This window comes from Caenorhabditis remanei, chromosome V (genome assembly GCF_010183535.1).
Source record: "Caenorhabditis remanei strain PX506 chromosome V, whole genome shotgun sequence".
Taxonomy (NCBI): Eukaryota; Metazoa; Nematoda; class Chromadorea; order Rhabditida; family Rhabditidae; genus Caenorhabditis; species Caenorhabditis remanei.
Genome location: NC_071332.1, coordinates 18,487,967 through 18,513,784, shown reverse-complemented (window position 1 = coordinate 18,513,784; position 25,818 = coordinate 18,487,967). Strand labels below are relative to the sequence as shown.

Here is a 25,818-nt window from a genome sequence, read left to right as displayed (position 1 = left end):
TATAAAATGGTCGAGCTCAACGAGAGAGATCAATTGGCTATTCGTAGACGTATTCTTGAAGAATTCGGAAAAGTACAGGCGTACATTAGAACTCATTCGTATGTTTGGAGATCAGTGGCATTCAGAGTTCACAAAGAGTTGTGTAAAGTGCTGGGAGAAGACTTCATTGATTATCCGGAATTCGAATTCTGGTTCTCGAGATTTATTCAAGGAAATCTCGATTTGGCTTATGATAGGAGGTAGCCACTTATTTAAAATACAAAGAATATTCACAATTTGTTAATTTCCGTTCCGATCCAAAAGCCCGCTCGATCACCGACATGCCACTAGAGGTTTTCAATAAAATTGGTGAATACTTGAAGCTAAAAGACAGGTAAACAAATGAAATCAAACGCGGAGACTTATTCAACGAATCAATTTTTCAGAATGCAACTCCGTGATGTGTGCAAAGATATTCGATATCAAGTCGAAAACTGGGATCTGAAACTTGACGAGATTTCCTATAGCTCTGCGGATGATTGGACAGTCAGGCAGACGTTGGGACAAAGATCGTTTCAAGTGTGCACATATGAACAAAAGTATTATAACATATTCAGTTCTGGGTTCAACCGGAATCCTATGTCTTTCTTGATGAGTGTGCCCGAAACTCCAAGTAGAGAAATTGACGATTCATGAACAAGATGATTATTGGGAGAAATTGATTAGAAAACTGGATAGTTCGAATCGGAAACTTTATGTGAAGAAGGTCCAATTTCCATATTTCTGGCCTTCAAAAATCGATTTGCGCTTTATGATTCCCGGAGTACTCGAAGAGATCACTATGTACCCGATTTGTCCAACACGCGAAGAAATGCGTGAATATGTCGAGTCGGAGCAATTTCAAGCGGCTAAAGTGGTGTATATTGAGAGTTGGACTGAAACTTCAGAATTTCCATTGGAAACTCTTTACAACTGTCCACGATTCACTTTGCGACTTGGAGGAAGACCTGCAGACGCTTTGAAAGCAATGTTTCTCAAGGTGAGCTTCTTTCTGATGCAATTGAACCGAAATCTTTTTTTCAGAAACTCATGAACAAAGGCAAAGTAGAGGAGTGCGGTATCTCCGCTCAGAGAGAAATCATGGAGTATTTCAATGAACCGGAGGCTATGGTTCCGAACTTTCCGTCGCTTCGTCGTTATCCGATTCCGGGAACCAATGATTTCTACGAACTAGAATATCAAGGAGAGGCCGTTCACCTCGAAAGAAAACAATAATTCCTACTTTTGTCTCAAATTCATTTTACCTGTTAATCATTGTCTATTTGTTGTTTTTTTGCTCTTTTTTGTTGTTGTTGTTTTTGTTATGAATTCTGTTTCTATTTCCTTTTTTCTACTTAAAAGTACGTTTAAAACGTTGAAATCTCTATATTGTTCAAACTTCTTTCTCAAAAAACGCCGGATGCTCCTAAAATCACTCTTTACTGACTATGGTGGTTTCGGCATCTTGCGCGCAAACATCGTCATGCTTTCTTGAACCCATTGGACTCGATTTCCCACGGTTTACGCCGAGATTTGATCTTAAATTCATAGATTTTCTGCTCAAAATATTCGAAAACTCCCGAAATTTCAAAGAATTATAAAATTTTCTCTTCAATTAGTAACATTTCCGTCTACTAATTTCTCCTTTTTCAGTAAGGAACCCACAAAATGGTCAATGTCACCGACAAAGGCCCATTGGTTAATCGCAGACGTATTCTCGAAGAATTCGGAAAAGTACAGACACAAATTGCAACAAATCCGAATGCTTGGAGATCAGTGGCATTCAGAGTTTACAAACGGATATGTAAAGCTATGGGAGATGACTACGTGGATTATCCGGAATTCGAATTCTGGTTCTCAAGATTTGTTCAAGGAAATTTCGATTTGAATTATGACAGATGGTACGCACATATAAGATAAACAATATTCATAGTTTATCAATTTCAGTTCCGATCCAAAAGCCCGTTCGATCATCGACTTGCCACTAGACGTTTTCAATAAAATTGGTGAATACTTGAAGCTAGAAGACAGGTAAACAGATAAAATCTAGTTCGAAGTTTTGATTCATCAAATTAATTCATCAGATTCCAACTCCGAAATGTGTGCAAAGATATTCGATATCAAGTCGATAACTGGGATCTGAAACTAGACGAGATTTTCTATAACGGTGCGAATGAATGGAGAATCACACCGACGTTGGGACCAGGACCGTTTTTTTCACAAAATGTAAATAACAGATTCTATCGGGATCCTAATTCTTTCGTGATGAATATTCTGAAGCTTCCGAAACTCCAAGTGGAGAAATTGACGATTTATAAACAAGATGAATGTTGGGAAAAATTTATCAGAGTACTAAATGAATCGAATCGAAAACTTCTTGTGAAGAAGGTCCAATTTCCTTGTTTCTACCCATCAAAAATCGATTTGCACTTTATGATTCCCGGAGTACTCGAAGAGATCAAACTGTTCATCGAGAATCCAAAACGCAAAGAAATCATTGAAATTGTTGAATCGGAACAATGTCAAAAAGCTAAAATGGTGTATATTGATAGTCCGACTGTCATTTCAAAATTTCCACTGGATGCTCTATACAATTGCCCCCGATTCACTTTGCAACTCGGAAAAAGACCTGCAGACGGTTTGAAATCGAAATTTCTCAAGGTTTGATTCTGTTTGATGCAATGAAGAGTCTCTAATTATCTCGTTATTTTCAGACACTCATGAATGAAGGCAAAGTACAAAAATGCGTGCTTTACGTTTCCAACTATGTTGGCGTGCCGAGCCAAATCATGAATTATTTCAATGAACCAGAGGCAATGGTTCCGAACTTCCCACTGCTTCGTCGTTATCCGATTCCTGGAACAAATGAATTCTACGAACTCGAAGACCGAGTGGAACTCAGCACAGCCAATATTTCAGCTAAAGTCAGTAAAAGTCCCGAAAAACTGATATTCCTGTTTCGTTTTTTTCCGATTTGTACGGTTTCCTAAATAAATTTTTTCTACTGACTACGGCGGTTCTCAAAGTACGCGATGCGGACAATGTATCAAATCTTACGCGCAAACATTGTCATCATTTTTCGAACTCTGAAACTTCGTTTTACCTTGTCGGAGAGTCGTTTTTTCACGGTTTTGTCTAAGAAACCACAGTATTTCGGCTTTAAATATCCCAAATTATTTATTCGTAGCGTGAAGTGTCCAAAAAAAAACTATTCAACCTCGTGTTTGTTCAGGTTTTTCCTTAAATGCACTGATTGTTGAAAAATTTCGATCCTTCTGAGGATTATTGTGTTTATCTTTGATTTCGAAACGTTACGGCCTACTAATTTCTCTATTTTTCAGTAAAAACCTTCGAAATGGCCGAGGTCACCGATCCAATGGAAACTCGCAAACTCATCCTCACAGCATTCAGAGCAGTCCAGATACAAATCGCAGCAAATCCGGAGATATGGAGAGAATTGAGTTTCGAAGTTCACAAAGAGTTGTTTGAAGAGCTGGGAGATGATTTCGTGGACTATCCGGAATTCGAATTCTGGTTTTCGAGATTTCTTCAAGGAAATTTCGACTTGAATTATGACAAAAGGTACGCACATAAAACACCAACAATATAGACAGTTTTCCTATTTCAGTTCCGACCCAAAAGCTCGCTCGCTCACCGATTTGCCACTAGAAGTTTTCAATAAAATTGGTGAAAACTTGAAGATAAAAAACAAGTAATCAAGAAAAACCAAATACGAAGTCCGATTCATCAAATCAATTTTTTCAGATTGCAACTCCGTGATGTGTGCAAAGATTTTCGATTTAAAGTCGATAACTGGGATTTCAAAGTGATGACGTTTTGCTATAAAAATGAGAATGATTGGAAAATCTTTGACGGAGGTTGTCGTATTGGTTTGTACCAGAATCCAATTTCTTTCTTTATGAATATGCTGAAGCTTCCGAAATTCCAATTGGAGAAATTGACGATTTATAGAGAAGATGAATATTGGAAGAAATTAATTGAAGAGCTGGACGAGTCAAATCAGAAACTTCCTGTGAGGAAGGTGAAGGTCGAATTTCCATTTATCCGTTCATCTAAAATCGATTTGCACTTTTTGGTTCCCGAAGTGCTTGAAGAGATCTCCGTAATCATGAAAGCACCTTCATTCGAAGTAATCAATGAATTTATTAAATCGGATCAATGCCAGGCTGCGAAAATGGTGTCTATTGAGACTAACACCTGCACTTCAGAATTTCCATTGAAAGCTTTGTACAATTGCCTCCGATTCACTTTGCAAATCGATAATGGATCAGCAGACAAATTAAAGGCCGAATTCATCAAGGTTAGTTTATTTTTAATATTAAAAAAGTATAAAAATTGAGATTTCCCGACGAGTCATGATAACTTTCTCTTTCCTAATATCAATTATTACAGGAACTGATTCGAATTGGTAAAGTCGAATGGTGTCGTCTAGACATTGCAAACTACACTCATTTCTTCAATAGATACCACCAAGAAACTCAATTCCTGAAGCACTTCAACGAAGAAAATACAATGGTTCCGGATAACCCGTTGCTCCGTCGAATCCCGATTCCTAAAACCAACGAATTCTACGAACTCGAATACCGAGAAGAGTATCCAGAGGGCAATCAAGTGGATTTTGTTCGCCTCGAAAGAAAACAGTAATTCTTATTTTCGTTCTAGTTCAATTTACCCCGGACGTCAGATTAGTACCGAAATGTCAAGAACAAAAAACAAAACAATTTGACATCTGGTACCAAAGAGCCAAGCGCCTGGTGTCGAACCCAGGACCCTTGAAACTCCTATACAACCTCTTTTTGAGACATATTTTATCTATGTTTCAACGGTGCCGAAATGACTGGTAACGAAATGTCGCAGAGCCGGTTTTTTTGTCAGATAGTCGTTTTTTTACGGTTTTGTCTATGGAACCACAGTATTTCAGTTCAAAATATTCCAAGTTTTTTATTCGTAGCGTGAAATGTCCAAATTAATACAGAAACTGGCTAGTTTCTAGATGTTTGAAGGGCTTCGGGACAATTCGCAACGACACATTTCGCAGTCTCAACTTTCCATTTTCTTCAGTAACAGGCTTGGTCGGAGTCGGAGAATCGGATAATCCGATTCTCCGATTCTCCGACTTTTTTTTTCGGAGAAATTATTAAATTACGACACTCAAAACTCTGTTTTTGTTGTATTTTCACTGGTAAAAGCTTTGAATGATGATTAAACATGTTTTAGAAAGGTGAATTCTGAAAAACGCAACAGAAAATCCCTTTTAGAAGCATATTTGGGAACATTTTTGAATTCTCCGAAATTCTCCGATTCTCCGAGAAAAAAGTCGGAGAAAATTTTGATTCTCCGATTCTCCGAAAACTTTTCTCCGATCAAGCCTGTTCAGTAATAACTTGACTTTTTCGGATGATTAATAGTTCGAGAACTCGAAAAAATCATTTATAAAGAGGACCACAAGAAGTTTTGTCTAAAAAACCAAATTGAAAACTTTTTATGGTAGAACTAGTAGTACGACCAAAATTTTAAGGTTCGAGAGAGATCCATTGGCTATTCGTAGACGTATCCTTGAAGAATTTGAAAAAGTACAGACACAAATCAAAATAAACCCGGAATCATGGAGAAAATTGATATTCGAAGCTCACAAAGAATTGTGTAAAGAGCTGGGAGCGAACTTCATGGACTATCCGGAATTCGAATTCGGGTTCTTGAGATTTCTTCGAGGAAATTTTGATTGGGGCTATGATAGAAGGTATACACTTAAAACGCAAACAACATTCACAGTTTCTCAATTTCAGATCCGATCCGAAAGCCCCTTCGATCACCGATTTGCCGTTTGAAGGTTTCAATAAAATTGGTGCAAACTTGGAGTTACATGACAGGTAAACAAACATAATCAAATTCGAAACTCGATTCATCTCAAATCAATTTTTCAGATTCCAACTCCGTAATGTGTGCAAGGACATTCGAGCTCAAGTCGATAGCTGGGATCCGAAAGTGACTGAGATTTCCTACATCGATGCGAATAATTGGAATGTCTGGCAGTCATCGAGACCTGAACCTTACTGTGTGGACATATTTGGACAAAATGAAAATAGCAGATGCCGTCCTGGTTTTTACCAGAACCCTATTTCTTTCTTGATGAATGTGCTGGGACACCCGAAACTCAGAGTGGAGAAATTGACTATTCATGAACAAGATGAATATTGGGAGAAATTAATTCGAGAACTGGACGAATCAAATCGCAAAATTCATGTGAAGAATGTTGAATTTCCAAACCGTCACTATCAATCAACAATTAATTTGAACTATATGATTCCCGGAGTTCTCGAAGAGATCAAAATATACCTAGCGAATTCAAACCACAGAGAAATCATTGAAATGATTAAATCGGAGCAATGTCAGTCAGCTAAAATGGTGTATATTGAGAGTCCGAAACCCACTTCGAAATTTCCATTGGATGCTCTATACAACTGTCCTCGATTCACTTTGCGAGTCGGAAAAGTCCTGAAGTCCGTTTGAAATCCAAATTTCTCAAGGTTAGCTTATTTTCGATGCAATTTAATTGAAAAAATATGAAATTCAAAGAAGAGCCACCAATTCTCTCGTTATTTTCAGAGACTCATGGAATATGGTGAAGTTGAAAAATGTGTTCTCTATATCTCCAACTATATCGCCGCTCCAAGTCAGATCATGAAGTATTTCAATGAATTGGAGGCTATGGTTCCGAACTTCCCGTCGCTTCGTCGGTACCGTATTCCTGGAACAAATGAATTCTACGAACTCGAATATCAAGGAGATTCTGTTCGCCTCGAAAGGAAACAATGATTTCTTCTCCTTTTCTAATTCATTTTGTTAACCCATTGTCAATTTGTTGTTTTTTTGTTGTTGTTGTTTTTGATATGAATTCCGGTTTTATTTTCTTTTTTCTTCTTAAAAATACGTCAAAATCGTTGAAATCCCTATATTGAGAAAACTGTTTTCACAAAAAATCCCGGAAGCTGACTACGGTGGCACGGTGATTCTTTCGGAACCACTTGGTTAGATTCCTAGGCCACGCAAAAAAGCAATTTTTCTACTGAACTCAAATGAATTTTTCGGCCACGAAGTGTTCAGCGTGGCCTCGAAGTATTGAATAGCGTCCTGTTCGAAACTGAGTCCTAAGAATTTTTGCAAACTCCCTAATTGCAATAATTTCCCGGATTGCAATAATTTTCGTGCGTCTCATTGGCGGTCTCCGCCCCTTTTTGTGGACTAACTTTTTGACACGCTACTTACTAGCTGGTTCCGAGAAAATCACCGTGCGGTGGTTTTCAAAGTACGCAATTCGGACAATGTACCACATCCTACGCGCAAACCTTGTTATCATTTTTTGAATTTCTCAACCTCGTGTTTCTTCGGCTTTTACCATTGGTGTGCCGATTCCTGCCTGGCATGTCTTGGTTTTTGAAAAATTTTGGGAGGATTGTGATAGATCGCGAAAATAATGGAAAAACTTTTTTTGGAAAATTTTGTTAAATGCATCGATTTTTCGCTAAAATGTTGGGCGGTACTCGTTTTTAGAACTGTTACAAAATAGAACTCCTGTGCAAGGAAGCGCGTTTGCTTTTACCCAATTTCCCAGTTTTTTACAGATTTTGCACTGCGAAAGGATGATTTATGGAAGACAAATTCGAATTATTTGATTTTCTAGCATCTTTCATCCTTCCTTTGTGTAAAATTTGAAAAAAACTGGGAAAAGTTCTACATTGGGTATAAGCAAACGTGTTCCCCTGCACAGGAGTTCTATTTTGTAACAGTTCTAAAAACGAGTACCGCCAAATGTTGGCAAATTTCGAAATTTTGACAGATTATTTTTTCAGTAAAAACACAGGGTCTCGGGATGAGTAGTGAAAATAAACGCGCTCCGATGAAATCAGCTAAAATTTTAGCGCGAAATTCAAAATAAATTTTTTATTTAAAAATTTTATTTATTTATTTAATAGAATTGATCTTGAAAATTTGCGATACAGTCGAAAAACTGGCCAAAAATGCGGGAAAACGGACATAAATCGGCTCAAAAAAATGTCGATTAAGCTGCGTATCGAACTGCCACGCTTAACTTCGAATTGAAAAAAATTAAATTTTGAATTTGCCGCCAATGTCTAGTGGAGCGCATACGATTTCACTACTCACCCCTAGACCCTGTGTAAAAACCTTCAAAATGGCCGAGGTCACCGAGAGAGATCCAATGGCGACTCGTATATTTATTTTGAAAGAATTCGGAAAAGTACAGGCGTATATTACAAGATACTCGGGATCATGGAGCAAATTGAGTTTCGAACGTTACAAAGAGTTGTGTAAAGAGCTGGGAGATGACTTCTGTGAACGGGTAGGCCACGCTTTAGGCGCGGCTCCCCCGTTTTCTTATGCCCTCTCCTCTAGGCGCTCTTACCACCAAGAGGAGAGACGGAGGAGACGAGTCCCGCCCCTCGCTCCTCCGGAGCGGGGACAGGACCCTTCTCTTCAGTCATGCTTGAGGATCTAGACTCTGGAGGTTGCAAAGCCAGAGGTTGAAGCCCAGTCCTACAAGGACTGGACTTCACTAGATCCCTCATTACTCATATTTATTCACCATTATTACTCTTTACTTTAATCTATAATAAACCCTATAACCCCGAGTCCAAGAGATCGGATAAAGGTTGAGAAACCGAAGGGCCCAGGAGCGACCCCTTCACATGGAGGTCCCACCTTGCTTACTTTCATTCTATCTGAAAGTAATACCTGTGTCTGAAATATTTTCCTGTAATATTCTTCTATTATTCCAAACGTCAACGGATCAGAGTCTTCACCATGGAAATTTTTTCAAGTAGGTCCCAATCAACATCTGCAATGGGACACAGGTACGCTAAAGTGCTGTAATTAGAACAACAGCATTTACTCCCTTACATTCCGAGATAGGGACTCGCGTCTATCTTCTGTAGCTCCATAACACCTCGACAGAAGATAGAAATAGGGATATTTAATTAATCAACTATAAGCATGATTTTATTTTGGGGTTTCAAACCATTATTTCTCTCTCTCTCTCCCTCTCTCCCTCTCTCTCTCTCCATCCGAATTGTGTTCAATGTGTGATCAACATGTCATTGAAATTCAATATCTCTTTCAAATCTCTCTAACAGTCCAGTCTTTATGAGATAATTCAGTTTGCCACTAGAAATGAGCGAATTATTTTGACTCTGGGAAAATAATCTTGTGCAGTTGAAAATTGCTTATACGAATCAGTGGTTGACATATTGTCTTCATAAGAAGTCTTCAGTGATCAGCAAACTTCCTCGATTCATATCCCGTTCTCACAACAAATCCTCTATGTAGTCGAATCCTCTGAAACACGCTGAGCGAATATTACTGTAACAGAACAGTATTCCTGGAAAGTTATGCGAGATTGGTTCAGAGGAAATCAAGCATAAAAAGACGGGAAAGAAATACAGTTCTCAGGCAACGTCACGTCTCATTCAGAGTGAAGAAGTGGCACAAAAAGAGAAAACTAGAAGAACATAGTTAGTACTTTGCTTGAAACTACAGTAATCTACTGAACATAGTCGTTCTCTGGATCAGAAGATTATGGTATCAGGTGAAAATTTGCTCAGAAAAGTCACGACCAACCCAGTAACCTATGGAGTTAGGTTCAGTATCTAGTAGTCTTATATCATATTTCACCAAAGAACAGTAGAACGTGCCGCTATGAAAATATAAGCAAATTCAAACGTTTATTTAACCCCATATAATCCAAATTTTTGTAGATGGTGAAAAGGCATAGCTAGTTGGAACTGTAGGATAAGATCTTTGAATGTAAGAGCTAGCCAACACCATGTAGTTTCCTCTCCATAGCGGTATGCAGAGAAGCTCTAGGCAGATTCAGGAAGGAACTATTATACGATCTTAAGAGGTAGAATCTGAAATGGGATCACTGCCCGTCCGTACCCCTGAAAAGGACCTCGGGAAAAGAGTCTCTCCTAGAGTTAAGTTTAGAAGGCGCCCCACACCATGGGTGAACAATCTGAATCGGCCGTTCAGACTCACTAGGAAAAACATGGTTGAAAGTTGTAATTTGAGATATGTTTTATTATTCTCGCTGTTCTTTGAAGGACCTGCCCGTATATACAAATGATCCTAGGGCAGAGTCAGGGAAACGATAAGATTGGTTAATTGTTCCCATCATTTAATTTTAAATTTCAATTCCATTTTAATCACTTAGCGTCAACAAGAAAATACACTAGATGGGAGTGAAACCTGTGAGAGGACAGGTGCACTTTGGTCGCTTCAGAAAGATCTCTGAAACGTAATGATGTTGAGGATTTGGAAAACAGAGGACTACGGTAGAAATGACTAAAGAACCATAGAGGACGCAAGTGAAAAATCTCATTTTCCCGGAACCTGACACAAGTCACCTGACAAAGTCGGTTGAGAAGAAGAGCCCGGAGAACTAGGATAAAGAAATAGTAGAGTTACGCATGAGACGCAGAAAGTCTTCCGGAATCAAAAATGAGACGCCACTTGTTCACGAGGAACGGATAAAGGGAGTAGCCGCTGACGCAGAGGGTAGGTCAAGGGTTATCAGTCAGAAAGATGTGGAAAACAAAAAGGAAAAGAAGAGAAACACACGGACACACGCTTTCAAGTGTAAATACGTTTTCCGACATTCGTTTTCCACGACCCTAACTAAACCAAGGGACTTTCAGGACTTGGATATAGTTTACGAAGAGGTAGACCCCCTTTTGTCAGTCGGGGGGGAAAAGTCAGTGCCATCTAACTTTCTGGATCCCCTGGTCAACGGAAAAAGTGTGAAGTGAGTAGAAAACTATTTGACTTTCAAAAAAAAAAAAAATTTTTTTTTTTAAATAAATAAATAAACTAAAATAAGAACATAGGTCAACTCACTTTTCAATAACTAAAAGTTCATTTTTCTTTGTCATTCTCATTTGATTATATCTCATTCCGTTACGCATCCTACAGCATACTTTATTCCTATAAAAATAGGTGCGCCTATTGCAAATCAGCTTATCAGATAAGACCGGAACCACATTACCAACTGTGAGAAAAGTAACCAAGCTTAAAAGATCTGAAGAGCTAGGTTAGCTGAATTGGCAAAAGGCTTACGTGACCTAACTGAAGTCTATTGAATTTTGTTGTGGAGAGAAGCACCAATATTATAAGACCCATTGTTCGCTCTCGGTTGGGAGGCATCCCACATTAACTTTATTCAAATTTCCGTGTAATTGTTGTTTCAAGAATATCATTCGACTAGTTCAGCCAGAACATCGGCGCCTAGTCTGAAATTAACAACTTTAAGGAAAGGTCAGTGATATCATAAAGCCTCTCGATCAGACTGTTTTTATAGACAGTGAACGCCAATTTTTTTGGAGAACGGCTGTTTCACAGTTGAATAAGCTACCTGAGCGTACACCAACCCAAAAGTCAAAAGATCCTGACTATTGGAGAATACATCTCTTTGATTGCCTGGAACGGTTAACAGTCTAGATAAGATAAGATGGAGAAAGTTGAGGACTACGAACTCTCTTCTCAACAGAATCACTTGCAGAATTGGAAAGTAGGATTACTCTTACTATTAGGAGGTGAACCGTTGCCAGAAGAGAACATCTCTAGGAAAGTTGTAGAAAACCCGACCAAAGTTCAACACCCATTAAACCCGGTCGAGGAACTACATAATAAAGATATGTCTGCTACCAGTGTCAAACAAGAAGGAGATAATTGTGATCAACAAGTTGCTGAAGGAGCCAAGGAACTAAGAAGAGACACTGTTGGTAGAGATAAAAGGGTGTACAAGATCAGTAAAGGTAGTCCGGTAATGATTAGAAAGTGGTTACGTGAGTTTGAAAATTCCATCCAAACACTGGGTGTTGAGAAGGAAATAGGCAAAAAGATTTTGCCGTTATTTCTAAAAGGGGAAGCGAAAGGAAAATTCTATAAACTTTCTCAAGAGCAAGTCAGCACTTGGGAAAACGTCGTCGTGCATTTCGCTAACGCTTTTGACACCCCAGAGAACCGACATCAGGTTCAGTTTCAACTCACAATTTTCCGGCAGAATCGTTTATCTCTAAGGGAATACACCAACAGGATCCGAGAGTTAGGAGAATTCGCATACAAAGATTTTCCTGAAGAATTCCGCGATAATCTTTTAAGAAATCATTTTATCAATCAGGCAAATGATTACTTACGCGAATTGTTGTTCAAACTCGATCCGATTCCTCAGAAATTCGCAGATACGATTCTTATAGCAGAGGAACTCCAAACATTGGCAGGAGCCAAGAAATTTCAGGAAAGTGATGATAGATTGGAAAAGGAAATGCAGAAGATGAGTTTGAAGATGCAACATCACTATGGAAAAACTAACTACCAATCTAATCCTGAATCTGGAGATCATCCTCATAAGCACCAACTAGCTCCTAAGATCAAAGTGGTTGAGAAACCATCTCAAGGCTACAAGTCAGTCAAGAAGAACTCATTGCCAGCTAAAAACTCGACTGACCGTAAGACAGTAAAACCCCCGAAATTTTCTGTCAGCATGAAGAAAAGACAGGCTAGCTACAAAAGACCCAAAAACCATAGAAATGAGAAGAAACCTGTTGTTGTGCAAAACACCAACAGAACAACCAAAGTCTCACACTCTCGCAATATGAAAGTGGTATCAGGAGTCAAGAAGAACTGAGACAAGTTCCATCTATGGCAACGTATTCTATGGGTTTCTTACGGGTCTTATTTACATCAATTTTGTAGCGAGTTGAAAGAATGAAGGGGAAGCTTTGATGTTGTGTGCGAAGCTTTGATATATTTAACGGACTTTCCATTGACAATGAACTAGAATGGACAAGTGAGAGAATATCACCTACATGCGTCTCACCAAGCCATCAGTTAAGTTAGATCGTTCAGTCAAGGAAATGAAATAAGCTTTGATAGGAATAGTGTCATCTATATGCTGTAGAGTTATTAAATAGTAAATGTTCCGGATAAAATGAGAGAAATTTATCGTTGTTTGACATATCGATCAAATTCAACAGAATCAAGTTGGAGCGCAGTTCCAATAATAACATCGAATGTAAAACCTGCAGAAAGAACCATGAATGATCATCAATATCCCTCCCACTTTTACAAAAATTTCTCCAATACGGAAAATTCTACTATCTTCGGAATCAGTTTCATTTTGACAGACGTGTTGGAATAACAGGAATCCGAGAATATCCGCAGAGAAAGCTTGTATTTCACCAAGACAGGAAAATTCAGTTTTCAATTAGCTACTGAAAATACTGAATTTGATTATTTGGGATGTGAGAATGGTTCTCCAGAATAAGTCAAGTCAAGACTTTCAAGATCTAAAAAGTTAGACTTTGCAGGTATTTACTGAGCCCGTCTGATCAGAGAAGCAAGAGTTATGACACAACTCAGCATCTCACAATGAAGAACTTTTAATTAGACCACATTGTGTATCACTGAAGTTAAAGACCTAGTGAATTGGAAATTCATGAGAAGAAGCTATTGTGGACTTACTCGAAATTTCAAATTTTTAATCTCTTAGAATGGAGGACGAGAGGACAAGAAAGTGCAACATACCACCAGCAGTGCATAGTGCAAAACCCTCAAAGTTTGGTTGTGGTAGTTCTTAGGTTAAGAGATGTAGTCTACCTAGAATATTTATGTGATCGGTAGGAGATAGGAAGATGGATGGAATTCGTAGTGTTTGCTCCAAACTATAGTCCGACATATTTCATCCGGAGACCATACCAAGAACAACACTGGTGATCCCGGACGAACGTCCACTATTTCCCCTGTCGAACCAAGGAAATCCCAACATCCTTATCGAGACACAAGATTTGTTAAAGGGATTCGTGTTCCTCAACATACACGAAAACCTCTCGGACGACAAGACGAAAAGATTGTTACAGATCAAAGACCATCTTTAAATCAAATTAGGATTAAAATGTTGGAGGATACTGGATTAAAACCTATTTTGACATCGACGGTTTATCAAAAAAAAAAAAAAAAAAGATATTCGAATGGGATCACAAGCTACAATGCACTCTGGAATTCCGTGTAAGAATGGAACGATGTCTTTGAATCAATATTCCACTACAACTATCTACCCAATAATAGAAAATTTCTCCGAAAATTCGTTTCCAAGTTGAGTTGTATTGAACTGAATTCGATTTCTGCTGCAGTCATTCAGTTCTTGACAAATTCTAAACTAACCAGTTCGATTCTCACTTTAAAAAAAAAAAAAAAAAATTGGAAACTTATGCTACCTCTTTTATTTTCAAACTTAGAAATAGCCAATTGCAAGCTTTTAGATCAATTGTTACAGAAGAAGAGGCAGGAGGAAATTTTATACCAGGTCCACAGAAAAGAGAAGAGATCGAAAGAGATGAAAGGCAACTGAGAACTGCCTTGAGAGAAAAGTCTAGAGATGAGAAAAGGGAAAAAACACCCACAAGAGAGAAATAGACGAATGAGAAACATGATCGTACCACTAACATATGTTTTCAATCCCAGAAACACCGAAAACGCTTTTTCTTTAGCATTATTGTTCAGTCGACTAACTTGGTTCAACAAGAAGACAGCTTGGAAGAGGAGTACCAATTGTGAAGGCTGGTAGATTGAACTATTGGAGAAACCAAGAAGAGATCGGAAGAATTAAAACTGAACTCTAGGCAGAAAAAGCGGAAACGTGATTATTTTCAGCTTACGGTCACTTACTCCGAAGAGAAATGACAGCACGACAACAGTTGGTAATCGAGTCATCACGACAAGAATGCACCAAGTCTACATTACCTATGGACGTCAATGATGCTCGTGCTGTGCTAAGATCAGTGAAATGAAGAATTCTTCACTTTGGAGACTGTACCTAAGGGAAAAGGATTTGGAGATAAGTGTTAAAGATCTAACTGGAAAACCAAATGCTGAAAGCTGAAAAATCTGCTTGAACCACTGAAATTTCTGGAAACATTTGGTAAAGAAAAATCAGAAGATTCATTTGTTCCGTAATTTTGCTATCAACTCAGTGGAACATAGTTCGCAAGAATCCTTGTTGTCATTTACGAGAAATACTAATGTGTACATTTTCTGCAGAACAGCAAGTCCAGGGAGCCTCCTCGAAATGAGAAAGTGAAGAAGAGATATCATTGGCACTCCCGCACAAGAGAAGGAAAAGATCACGTAGGAGAAGGAGGACCTGAACAAAAATGAGGAAAATGGCAGCGGGACAAGAACTACTTCACAACAAGCAGAAGAAGAAAGAAGAAAAACATGATGTTAGAAGTCGCGACACTCGATGAAAGAAGAAATAATGCTAATTATTTTTTAAATCTATTCAAACTTAAATTTTTTGAAATAATTAATTACCCATCATTTATTGTATACGTCTCCTCCTTTTGGTGGCCGAGACGGCCACATTTCTTCCGGAGGGGGGATGTGAACGGGTAGGCCACGCTTTAGGCGCGGCTCCCCCGTTTTCTTATGCCCTCTCCTCTAGGCGCTCTTACCACCAAGAGGAGAGACGGAGGAGACGAGTCCCGCCCCTCGCTCCTCCGGAGCGGGGACAGGACCCTTCTCTTCAGTCATGCTTGAGGATCTAGACTCTGGAGGTTGCAAAGCCAGAGGTTGAAGCCCAGTCCTACAAGGACTGGACTTCACTAGATCCCTCATTACTCATATTTATTCACCATTATTACTCTTTACTTTAATCTATAATAAACCCTATAACCCCGAGTCCAAGAGATCGGATAAAGGTTGAGAAACCGAAGGGCCCAGGAGCGACCCCTTCACACTTCGTTGACTATCCAGAATTCGAATTCTGGTTCTCGAGATTCGCTCAAGGAGATTTGGATTTGGATTATGATAGAAAGTAAGAGCATAGAATAGAAACAACATTCACAGTTTTTCAATTCCAGTTCCGATCCGAAAACCCGCTCCCTCACCGACTTGCCACTAGAAGTTTTCAAAAACGTTGGCGAATACTTGAAGCTACATGAAAGGTAACCAAACAAAATCAAATCAATTTCACAGTTTTGATTCATGTAATCAATTTTTCAGATTGAAACTCCGTGATGTGTGCAAAGATATTCGATATCATGTCGATAACTGGGATCACAAAGTGACCGAGATTTCGTATTGCAAGTCGGATAATTGGGAAGTCCGCGAGACGTCGATATATTATTCGTTTGACAGTTATCAACAACATAACATTCCGTCCAGTTTTCATCAGAATCCTAATTCTTTCTTGATGAATATTCTGAACTTCCCGAAACTTCAAGTGGAGGAATTGAAGATTGATGAAGAAGATGAATATTGGGAGAAATTCATCAGAGGACTGGACGAATCAAATAGGAAACTTTACGTGAAGAAGGTCGATTTTCTAAACCGTAACCGTAAATCAAAAATGGATTTGCACTTTATGATTCCCGGAGTGAAGAGATCAAAATGTTGAATCTGAAGAGATCAAAATGTTGAATCCAAAACGCAATGAATTATATAGTAACAACGTAAAGACACATTTATATTTAAACTACTAATTTATTAGCGCTCTTAAATGTTACATGAAAAGGGGTGAAAGCGGGCAACAGAGGGAAAACGGTAAAAGGGTACGGACCCCGTAAGAACTGCCTAGTTTCAGAGAAACTTCGGCTTAAATAGGGGCGAAAAGGGGCGGGGTTAATGGGTGACAATTAGTGGCGCCGAGCCTGTAGAGCGGGATGCGGAGTGTCGTTGTGGCGCGTCGACGAGAGAATATCGGCGTTGAAGAGACGGCAGGCGTGACGACAGCGACGATGATGATTGCAGGCCTAGGAATTGTGTGGGAGAGACTGTGAGCGAAAGCGAGCAGTTTCGACCTGAAAATACAGACTTTTACAATGTCAGGGTTTGGTGATAAAATGGGGTTTTAGCTAGAAAGCCGAGCAGGCTTAAGGTATTGACCGAATACCTTACAATATGACATTATTGAATCGGAGCAATGCCAGTCAGCTAAAATGGTGTATATCAATAGTTGGACCGACGCTTCCAGATTTCCATTGTATGCTCTGTATAATTGCCCAAGATTCACTTTGCAACTCAGAGGAGAATCTGGTACGAGAGCCAATTTCCTCAAGGTTAGCTTCTTTTTATTGCGACGGAAAGAATCTGAAATTCAACGAAAATTCTCGAATTCTCTAGTTATTTTCAGAATCTTATGAACAGAGGTCGAGTACAAAAGTGCGTTCTCTACATTTCCAAAGCTCGCCCCCCTCACAATCTTGGAGAAATCATGAAGTATTTCAATGAACCAGAGGCTAAGGTTCCGAACTGTCCGACGCTTCGTCGTTACCCGATTATGGGAACCAACGAATACTACGAAATCGAGTATAAAGAGGATTATCGACGTCGTTTGTGTCACAAGGTGTTCGTTCATCTCGAAAAAAAACAATGATTTCCTTTTCTCTTATTATTTTTATCTGTTAAACCACTTTCAATTTGTTGTTGTTGTTGTTGCTATAAATTATCTTTTATTTCCTTTTTTCCCACTAAAAAAGACGTTAAAAGCGTTGAAATCCTTTAATTTCGAAGACTTTTTTCACGAAAAATGCTGCAAGCTATTAAAATCGAGACTGTACAAATCGGGAAGAAAATTCTCACTTTTTTAAAACACCTTCATGTCAAATTGTGGAGTTTAGAGTAACCGAAAAAAATAACCATTTCTTGGCTTATGCGCTGAAATGTGTGTCAAAAATAAATCTACTGAACTAAAATCGATTGAGAGCATGGTGCGCAGCCATTAGTTTATCTAATGTCAGTAAAAGTTGCGAAAAACTTCTTCCCGATTTGTACGGTCTCTCTTTGTTTTTTTGTTTTGACTACGGTGGTTCTCCAAGTACGCGATGCGGACAATGTACCATATCATACGCGCAAACAGTGCCATCTTTTTCAAACTCTTCCACCTCGTTCTTCTTTCGATTTTACCTTAAATGCATCGATTTTTGCTCAAAATGTTCGAAATTTTTGAAATTTTAAAGAATTATCGTGTTTTCTGTTCATTTCGAAACGTTTCAGCTTTTAAATTGTTCCATTTTTCAGTAGCAAACTCACAAAATGGCCGAGGTCGCCGAGAGAGATCAAGTGGTTACTCGTAGACGAATTCTCGAAGAATTCGAGAAAGTACAGGCACAAATCGCAGCAAACCCAGAATCGTGGAGAAAATTGAGTTTTGAAGCTCACAAAGAGCTGTGTAATGTGCTGGGAGAAGACTTAATTGACTATCCGGAATTCGAGTTCTGGTTTTCGAGATTCGCTCGAGGAGATTTCGAATTGGATTATGAAAGAAGGTACTCACTTAGAATACAAACAATCTTCACAGTTTGTCAATTTCAGTTCCGATCCAAAAGCTCGCTCACTCATCCACTTGCCACTAGACGTTTTTGAAAACGTTGGTGAAAATTTGCATACAGTAGACAGGTAATCAAGAAAACTCAATATCGGAGTTTGATTCATCAAATCAAGTATTCAGAATGCAACTCCGAAATGTGTGCAAAGATATTCGAGCTCACGTCGATAACTGGGATCCGAAAGTGACCGAGATTTTCTATAGCGCTCCGTGGGATTGGAGAGTATGGCAGACATCGAGACCTGAACCCTACTGTGCGCGCAATTTTGGACGATTTGAAAATAACAGATCCAGTCCTGGTTTCCATCGGGATAAAATGTCTTTCGTGATGAGTGTGCTGGCACACCCGAAACTCCAATTGGAGAAATTGACTATTGATCAACAAGGTGTATCTTGTAAGAAATTGACTAAGCGACTGGACGCATCAAATAGGAAACTTCACGTGAAGAAAGTCCATATTACATCTTCAAGTCTTTCACCAAACATTGATTTGCACTTTATGATTCCCGGAGTGCTTGAAGAGATCAAACTGTTCCTCAAGAATCCAAACCGCAAAGACATTACTAAAATTATTGAATCGGAGCACTGTCAAGCAGCTAAAATGGTGTATATTGAGAGTGATACTATCTTTCCTAAATTTCCAAGGAATGTTTTTTACAATTGCCCTCGATTCACTTTGAGACTAGGTATTTACAGAGGAGGAGGAGGACCAGCAGACAAACTAAAAGCGCAATTTCTCAAGGTTGGCTTCTTTTTAAATTCAACAAAGAGTCTCCAATTCTCTCGTTATTTTCAGAGACTCATGAAGAAAGCCGAAGTACAAAAATGCGTCATCTACTTTACCGAATATTGTGACCCTCGTAGCCAAATCTTGAAGTGTTTCGATGAAGCAGAGGCTATGGTACCGAACTGTCCGTCGCTCCGTCGTTATCCGATTCCGGGAACAAACGAATTCTACGAAATCGAACATCAAGAGAAAGACGGATATCAAGAGGAGTTCGTTTGCCTCGAAAGAAAACAATGATTTCCTTTTCTCCTATTGATTTTATCTGTTAACTCATTACCAATTAGTTGTTATTTTGTTCTCCTTACTTTTGTTGTTGTTATGAATTTTGTTTTTATTCCGTTTTTCCTACTAGAAAATACGTTAAAATCGTTGAGATTCCTCAATTTTCCCTTCTTCTGCAAAACTCGTAAAATCCTCTCAGAAAAATGTCGATCGCCCCGAAATTCGACTCAAAAATGATTCGATCCTTTATTCTCTACGAATATCTTCAAAAACGAAAAATCAATGAGGGATTCCATAATTTGTGTAAAATAGTCAGCAATGACGTCATCGGATTCGACGAATTCCAGTTTTGGTTTACTCGATTTTCAGAGGGAAAACAGGATTTGGATGTTCAGATTAATAAGTGAGAATGGGAACGATTTTCAGATAAAAATCTAATTTTTTAGTGAGACATTCGGACAAATCGACAGACACACGGAGGAGGAAGAAGAAGAGGAAATGTCATTGGGTGTATGGTAAGAGGGGGCGTGTCCTTTTTAAAGTGGGCGGAGCTTATTGATTTTCAGTGTCATCCAGCAGCAGGAGCCAATAGAATCAATAGAAAAGAGATGTAAGAAATGTGGAATTTTGGTGACGGGAGACAGTAATTCATCACTAAAACAGCATGCAATCGAAATGCATTCTGATACGAAACGATTCAAATGTAGACAATGTGATTATAGTGATTCGATGAGACATCGAGTCACACATCATTCAGCTACCATCCATCGAACACATCGACGAAATATCGTTGATCTCATGTTAGTTATGGAAATATGATATCACAAAATCTGAAATTTTGGCTGAAAATCAGTCTAAAATTGGAGTTTTGATGTTTATTATGTTGAAAAATCCAGTTTTCAGTGAAAAATGTATAATTCCTATTGATTTTAAGGTGAAAAGTCATAAGAATTCGAAAAAAACCTATTTTTAAATACATCGAAAATTATCAATTCCCTCTGATTTTACAGTCAGAAATTACACTACTTGGCCTCTCAACGGAGGACACTTTCTGGAAACTGTGTTTTTTTTGTCATCTTTCTCACAATTTTCTGATCAAAATGTAAAATTTTGAATATTGGCTTGAAATCAATCGATCTGTTGGGCGAATTTCAGCAGCAATTCTGTCATGAAATCGAGCATTTTTAGCTAAAAGTTACATAAAAATATGATTTTGAACGAATTTTTTCAATTTCTGCGTTGAAAATTTGTAAAATTTCAGTTTTTTAATTGAAAATCTAAAAATTATTCAGTAGAACTGCCTTCAAAAAGTAGTTCCTCAAGTGCTTTTGATAGAAAATTATTAGTTTTACAACCGATTTTTCTACTGCAAAGAGCTTGCAACCAGTTTTCATCTGGTTTCTGATGATTTTAAATGTTTTTTTTGTTAAAATTGGCATTTTCATAATGAAAACCGCTTCAAATGCGCTCTACCGCTCACTTCCATTTATTGCAGTGACCGCCCGTGGACCGAAATAATGATGGAATGTTTTCCGGATGCAGTAGAGGAAGAAGAAGAGGAAATGATGGCAAAAGAATACGATAGAAAAGAGGAGACATCGTATGAGTGTCAGATGTGTAATGTCATACTCAAACCGTGGGGAAACAATCGATGGAATCTGAAAATGCACGTGATATCAATGCATTGTGTCTCGAAACAATACAAATGTAGAATGTGCGGATTTCTTGTTTCTCGGAAGACGTCAGCCAGACAACACTCGAGAAGAATTCACGGAATAGATGAAGATCCCGAAGATTTAATGTATTCATTTCTTTTTTTGAAAAATAAATTTATATTCTTTTTGCAGCGACGACAAAATGAGAGACGAGTGGAACGAAATGTTTGGAAAATGCTTCCCAGAGATTGCCAGCACCACTCAATTTCAGTTATAATTATTGTTTTTCGTTGATTAAAAAAATTTTTCTCGCATTTTTCTCATAAAAAACCGTTAAAAATCCCTTCGTTTTCACTCCACTCAATTTTGCGTTAATTTCGCATACCGGCTACTTTTCGTACTCTGCATCACACCTGACGAGCAAGTTCTCTTTTTCTTTTCGATAAAATGCTCGATCCTCCTTCAACTCCTCCCACTGGTCTTCGAGCACTAATCATTTATGACATTTATCAATGGAAAACTATGGAAAAATCATACGAGAACTACAGTAATCTGTGTGATTCGCTGAGAATCGAGAATATTTCATTCGGAGATTTCGAGTATTGGTTCAATAGATATTCCAAAGAATATTACTATTCTGTTAAGAATGGAAGGTCAGATTTGAATTATTTCAGAGAATTCAGAAATTCAAACTTCTATGATTTTCAGAAGTCTTCCATTACTAGATATCTCTGTGTGCGTGTTATCTGATTTTATCAATGGAAAATCGGCTGAAAATTCCTATAATGAGATTTCTGAAGCCTTTGGAGATGGTATTGTGAAGAAAGAGGATTTCGAGAAATGGAGAAATTCATTTTCGAATGAAAAGAGGCGATTGAATGATAAAGAAAGGTAAATAATGATAATTCAGAGAGAAGCGTCGTGTACTCCACGTGGACAACTCGAATATTTGGAGTTTTCTGTTATTTTTCGTAGATTTTTTGAAAGTTTTTCTAATAAAATGTATTGTTTTATTTAACTGAAAATTATTCAAGTTTTCCCAAAAAAACTGAGAAAATATCGAGAAAGAAACCTAATATTTGCACTTTTCAGCGTTTTAAAGCGGGCTTCAGCGGAGTTTTTCTTGATTTTTATGGTTTAAATTGTCTTCTTCATGAATTTTTTTTAAAAATCCTTTAAAATGTTTTTTTTGACTTAGTTTTTCAAGGCCAGGCTCGGGTAATTGGCACCAAAAATCAATTTTTCCGAAAAAATATTAAATTTTCGACTATGATTCAGAATTAGGAGAAATTCTGAAAAATCACCAAAAATGTTAACATTTTATATGAAAACTGAAAAAAAAGTGTCGAAAAAAATCGAAAAATTGGTTCATTTTTTGAAGTTTCTGTGTTTTTTCCAGTATAAAGTATCATTTTCGGATAGTTTTAACTTAAAACCCGTGCTTTTACAAAAAATTGAAGAAAATGACGAAACTTCTAAAATTAAATCATATTCTCGTCCACGTGGAGTACACCAACCATTTTCCTGTTTATCAATAGAGCGCACTTTCAACCTATTCTTCAGATCCCTCGAATTCTGTGATTTGTCACTCGACGCCGTCGGTCAAATCGTGGAATCTCTCGATTTCCGAACCCAATCGATTTTTCGAAAAGTCTCTCGAGACCTCCGGGATCTAGTAGATCAACGAAAACCGTCGATCAACTATATGTCTGTGTCATTCGAAAGGAATCAGTTAGTGATTAGTTCCCACGAAAATCAAGTGATCTACACGAATTCCACGTGGAGGGCGAAATGGGCGGGACGGAGAAATGTGAGAATCGTCAGGAGGTACGGCGAGGGATGGTGCGAAAAATGCATACTTGTCAAGGGCCGGGCCGGGCTTTTTTTTCAAAACGTCAGGCCCGGCCCGGCCCGTCAGGCCCGTCTTTTTGGAGGGAATTTTTTTTTCAAATTTTTTTCAAATTTTTTTTTCAAATTTGATTAAGGTGTACTGAGATGAACTCAGACTTTTCTCATAGAATAATATGAGTGTCTTTTTGTCAATTTTTCCGCATAAAAAATTAAAAATTGAAAAAAAAATTGAAAATTTTTCTCAAAAATCCCATATCCCTGACAAGACGGGCCGGGCCGGGCTTTTTACGGGCCGGGCCGGGCCGCCGGCCCGGCCCGTCATTTGACAAGTATGGAAAAATGTATTCCGGGAAATTCGTTTTTTTTTCGATAATTTTTATAAGCTCGGCACATTTCATACAACCGCGCTCCACCGAAATGCCCTTGTCTCTTTTTCTCTGATTCTCTCAATTTCGCACTAAATTTTCTTCGGTTTCGGTAGAGCGCGGTTGTAGAGAAACAATCAGAAAATTTTCTGAAAAAATTGGATCGGATAAGTTTTTGCCAAATTTTTATTGAAAACCGCCGCCGAAAATATCGAAAAACTTTTTTTGGAAACTTTATACCGAAAAAAAATCGAAAAAGACTTTTTTTCGATAATTTTTACCGAGAAAACCAAAAAATTCGAACAAAATTTCAAGAAAACTGTCTGAAAAAAACGAGTTTTTCATAGGCAAAAATCTTGAATTTGTATGAAAACTGTAAGGAGAGATTCCCAGAAACATCTTTTTAATGAAAAATTAGAAAAAATTTCACGAAAAATAGAAAAATTACAGTTCTTACAACTGCGCTCCACCGAAATTCCCTTGAGAAATGTCTCTTTTTCTCTGAGTCTCTCAATTTCGCACACAATTTTCTTCGGTTTTGGTAGAGCGCGGTTGTAAGACACGTGCTGTGCTAATAGCTAATTCTGAAAATTCAGAAAAAAAAATTTTTTCGAAAAAATTTTTCTCACAGCGCCGGAGACGACGACTATTGGAAGAGAGCATTCGACGACGTGGCACTCGTTTTTCGGAATCCGAAATTGCATTTCGACAGACTTTGTATCAATTTCGATCCGATTTTCGATGAGTCCGACGTCTTCAGAATCCCAAAACACACACTGAAATCTCTTCTCGACTCTCTGAATTCCAAAATTTCCGTCCGCACACTTCAGATTGAAATGAGAAATGAAGACGATCTGATGACGATTCTACCGTATCTGAAACCACGAAAAATCGATAATCTGATTCAGAATGACGCCTCCATTTCGTATTCTCCGCCCTTTTCTTTCGAGAGAATCGTCGTGTTGGATCAATGGAAAAACGCAAAATCTGTCATTTGTAGACCCATTATTCCCAATAATTTTATCCATTTCTTCTATCATTTTACTCGTTTTATCATCTCGATTCAATCGATTTCTATTCAGGATTTTCTCGAGTTGAGAGATGTAAGTGCGCTCTATTGGACTCGTTTGCAATTGTGGGCGTGGCTCGTTTTTTCTGTTTTCCGCGATCAAAGCGAATCAAAAAACTGAATTTTGTGTGATTTTGAACCGAAAAAACCGAAAAACTGTAATTTTTTAAATGAAAAATTGAATTTTCAGGAAAAATAAGAAATTTTTACATGAAATTTTCGCACAAAAATGAACAAAATATCCGATTTTTTAACGATTTAATCGAGTTGAGAGATGTAAGTGTGCTCTATTGGACTCGCGTGGAATATCAGGAGAGCGCGCTTGCATTGCAAGCCTTGCAGTTGTGGGCGTGGCTTGTTTTTTCTATTTTACGTCATAAAAGCAAATCAAAAACGGACTTTTCTGTGATTTCGAACGGGAAAACCTCAAAAATCACATAAAAATTGAATTTTCAGCACAAAACTTTAATTTTTGTCCAAAATCAATTATTTAAAGGAAAATGTAGTGAAAAATGTGGAATTTTTTTCAAAAAATCAAATAAAATACACATTTTTCAACGAATTTCTGGTTTTTTATCTTAAAAATTTCAAAAGTATGTTCCTAAACATAAGCCACGCTCCCAAATTGCAAGTGCGCTCCACTGAGACTCCGCCCACCAATCCCATTCTATTTTCAGGTTCTCTCCACATCTCCAAATTTCGAATCATGTACAATTACGGCTCAAAATTGCCCCGACTATGAGAATGTCGTTGAAATTCTCCAATTGAAATCTATTTTCAAAAGAAATTTCCATTTTTATCCGATTGCCAATTCTAAGAATGTTCTAGAGTTTGAGTGGAGTAGTGACTCCTGTTTTAAGATTACTAGAAAGTAATAATTGCCTAATTAATCATAATTGCATAATTATACGATTGCCTAATTTAACTTATTAATATTTTCTTTAATAAATTTACTTTTTTTTCAGAATTTTTATTCAAAAATGAAAAGAAACGAGACTTTATAACAACAGGGAACAACAGAATAACAAAAAAAATTGGAGAAACTTCTTAAGATTTTCTTTCAATAGAAATAGGATACCCTCCGATATCAATCTCGTAAAAATCAGTGGATCCTTGAATTGAATAACGACGAATATTCGGACAGTCTGGAACCAAAGTGTCCTTCTCATTTAAAAGTTCTTCGAGTTTTAACAAGTTGAATCGAACATATCCTAAATTGCACAATTCCAATTGATTGGATTTCACGAGTTTCTGAAAGAAAAATACGGTTTTTGGGGGAGTGTAATATCGTATTTTTGTGTTTTCAAGTGTATTTAAACTTGACTTTTCAGTTGGCAAGTTCGAGAAAACTGTAAATCTGTGAATTTTCGACACAAAATTAGTACTTTTGATATGAATAATCATTTAGTCTCAAAAACCTAATTTACCGACATCAG

At 37.9% G+C, this 25,818-nt stretch overlaps 4 protein-coding genes across 4 annotated transcripts; all 4 read left to right on the top strand.

Annotated features, from left to right (window-relative positions):
* Positions 1-1,686: 1,686 nt before the first annotated feature.
* GCK72_021060 (uncharacterized protein) lies at positions 1,687-6,855 on the top strand (the record flags this gene model as incomplete). Its single annotated transcript, XM_053733986.1, has 12 exons — positions 1,687-1,919; positions 1,966-2,049; positions 2,103-2,679; positions 2,733-2,946; positions 3,360-3,600; positions 3,647-3,730; positions 3,784-4,339; positions 4,432-4,679; positions 5,558-5,779; positions 5,826-5,909; positions 5,964-6,543; positions 6,646-6,855. 12 exons carry the CDS (start codon positions 1,687-1,689, stop codon positions 6,853-6,855), a joined length of 3,333 nt encoding a protein of 1,110 aa, XP_053582899.1.
* An 8,414-nt stretch (positions 6,856-15,269) lies between these two features.
* GCK72_021059 (uncharacterized protein) lies at positions 15,270-16,504 on the top strand (the record flags this gene model as incomplete). The annotated part of the gene is made up of 4 exons (XM_053733985.1): positions 15,270-15,329; positions 15,807-15,922; positions 15,969-16,052; positions 16,111-16,504. 4 exons carry the CDS (start codon positions 15,270-15,272, stop codon positions 16,502-16,504), a joined length of 654 nt encoding a protein of 217 aa, XP_053582898.1.
* A 1,637-nt stretch (positions 16,505-18,141) lies between these two features.
* GCK72_021058 (uncharacterized protein) lies at positions 18,142-19,457 on the top strand (the record flags this gene model as incomplete). The annotated part of the gene is made up of 4 exons (XM_053733984.1): positions 18,142-18,374; positions 18,421-18,504; positions 18,557-19,175; positions 19,230-19,457. 4 exons carry the CDS (start codon positions 18,142-18,144, stop codon positions 19,455-19,457), a joined length of 1,164 nt encoding a protein of 387 aa, XP_053582897.1.
* Positions 19,458-21,544: 2,087 nt separating this feature from the next.
* Positions 21,545-25,150, top strand: GCK72_021057 (uncharacterized protein; the record flags this gene model as incomplete). Its single annotated transcript, XM_053733983.1, has 5 exons — positions 21,545-21,750; positions 21,806-21,988; positions 22,661-22,924; positions 23,945-24,238; positions 25,060-25,150. The coding sequence occupies 5 exons, from the start codon at positions 21,545-21,547 to the stop codon at positions 25,148-25,150; spliced, it is 1,038 nt and encodes a 345-aa protein (XP_053582896.1).
* Between the last annotated feature and the right edge of the window lie 668 nt (positions 25,151-25,818).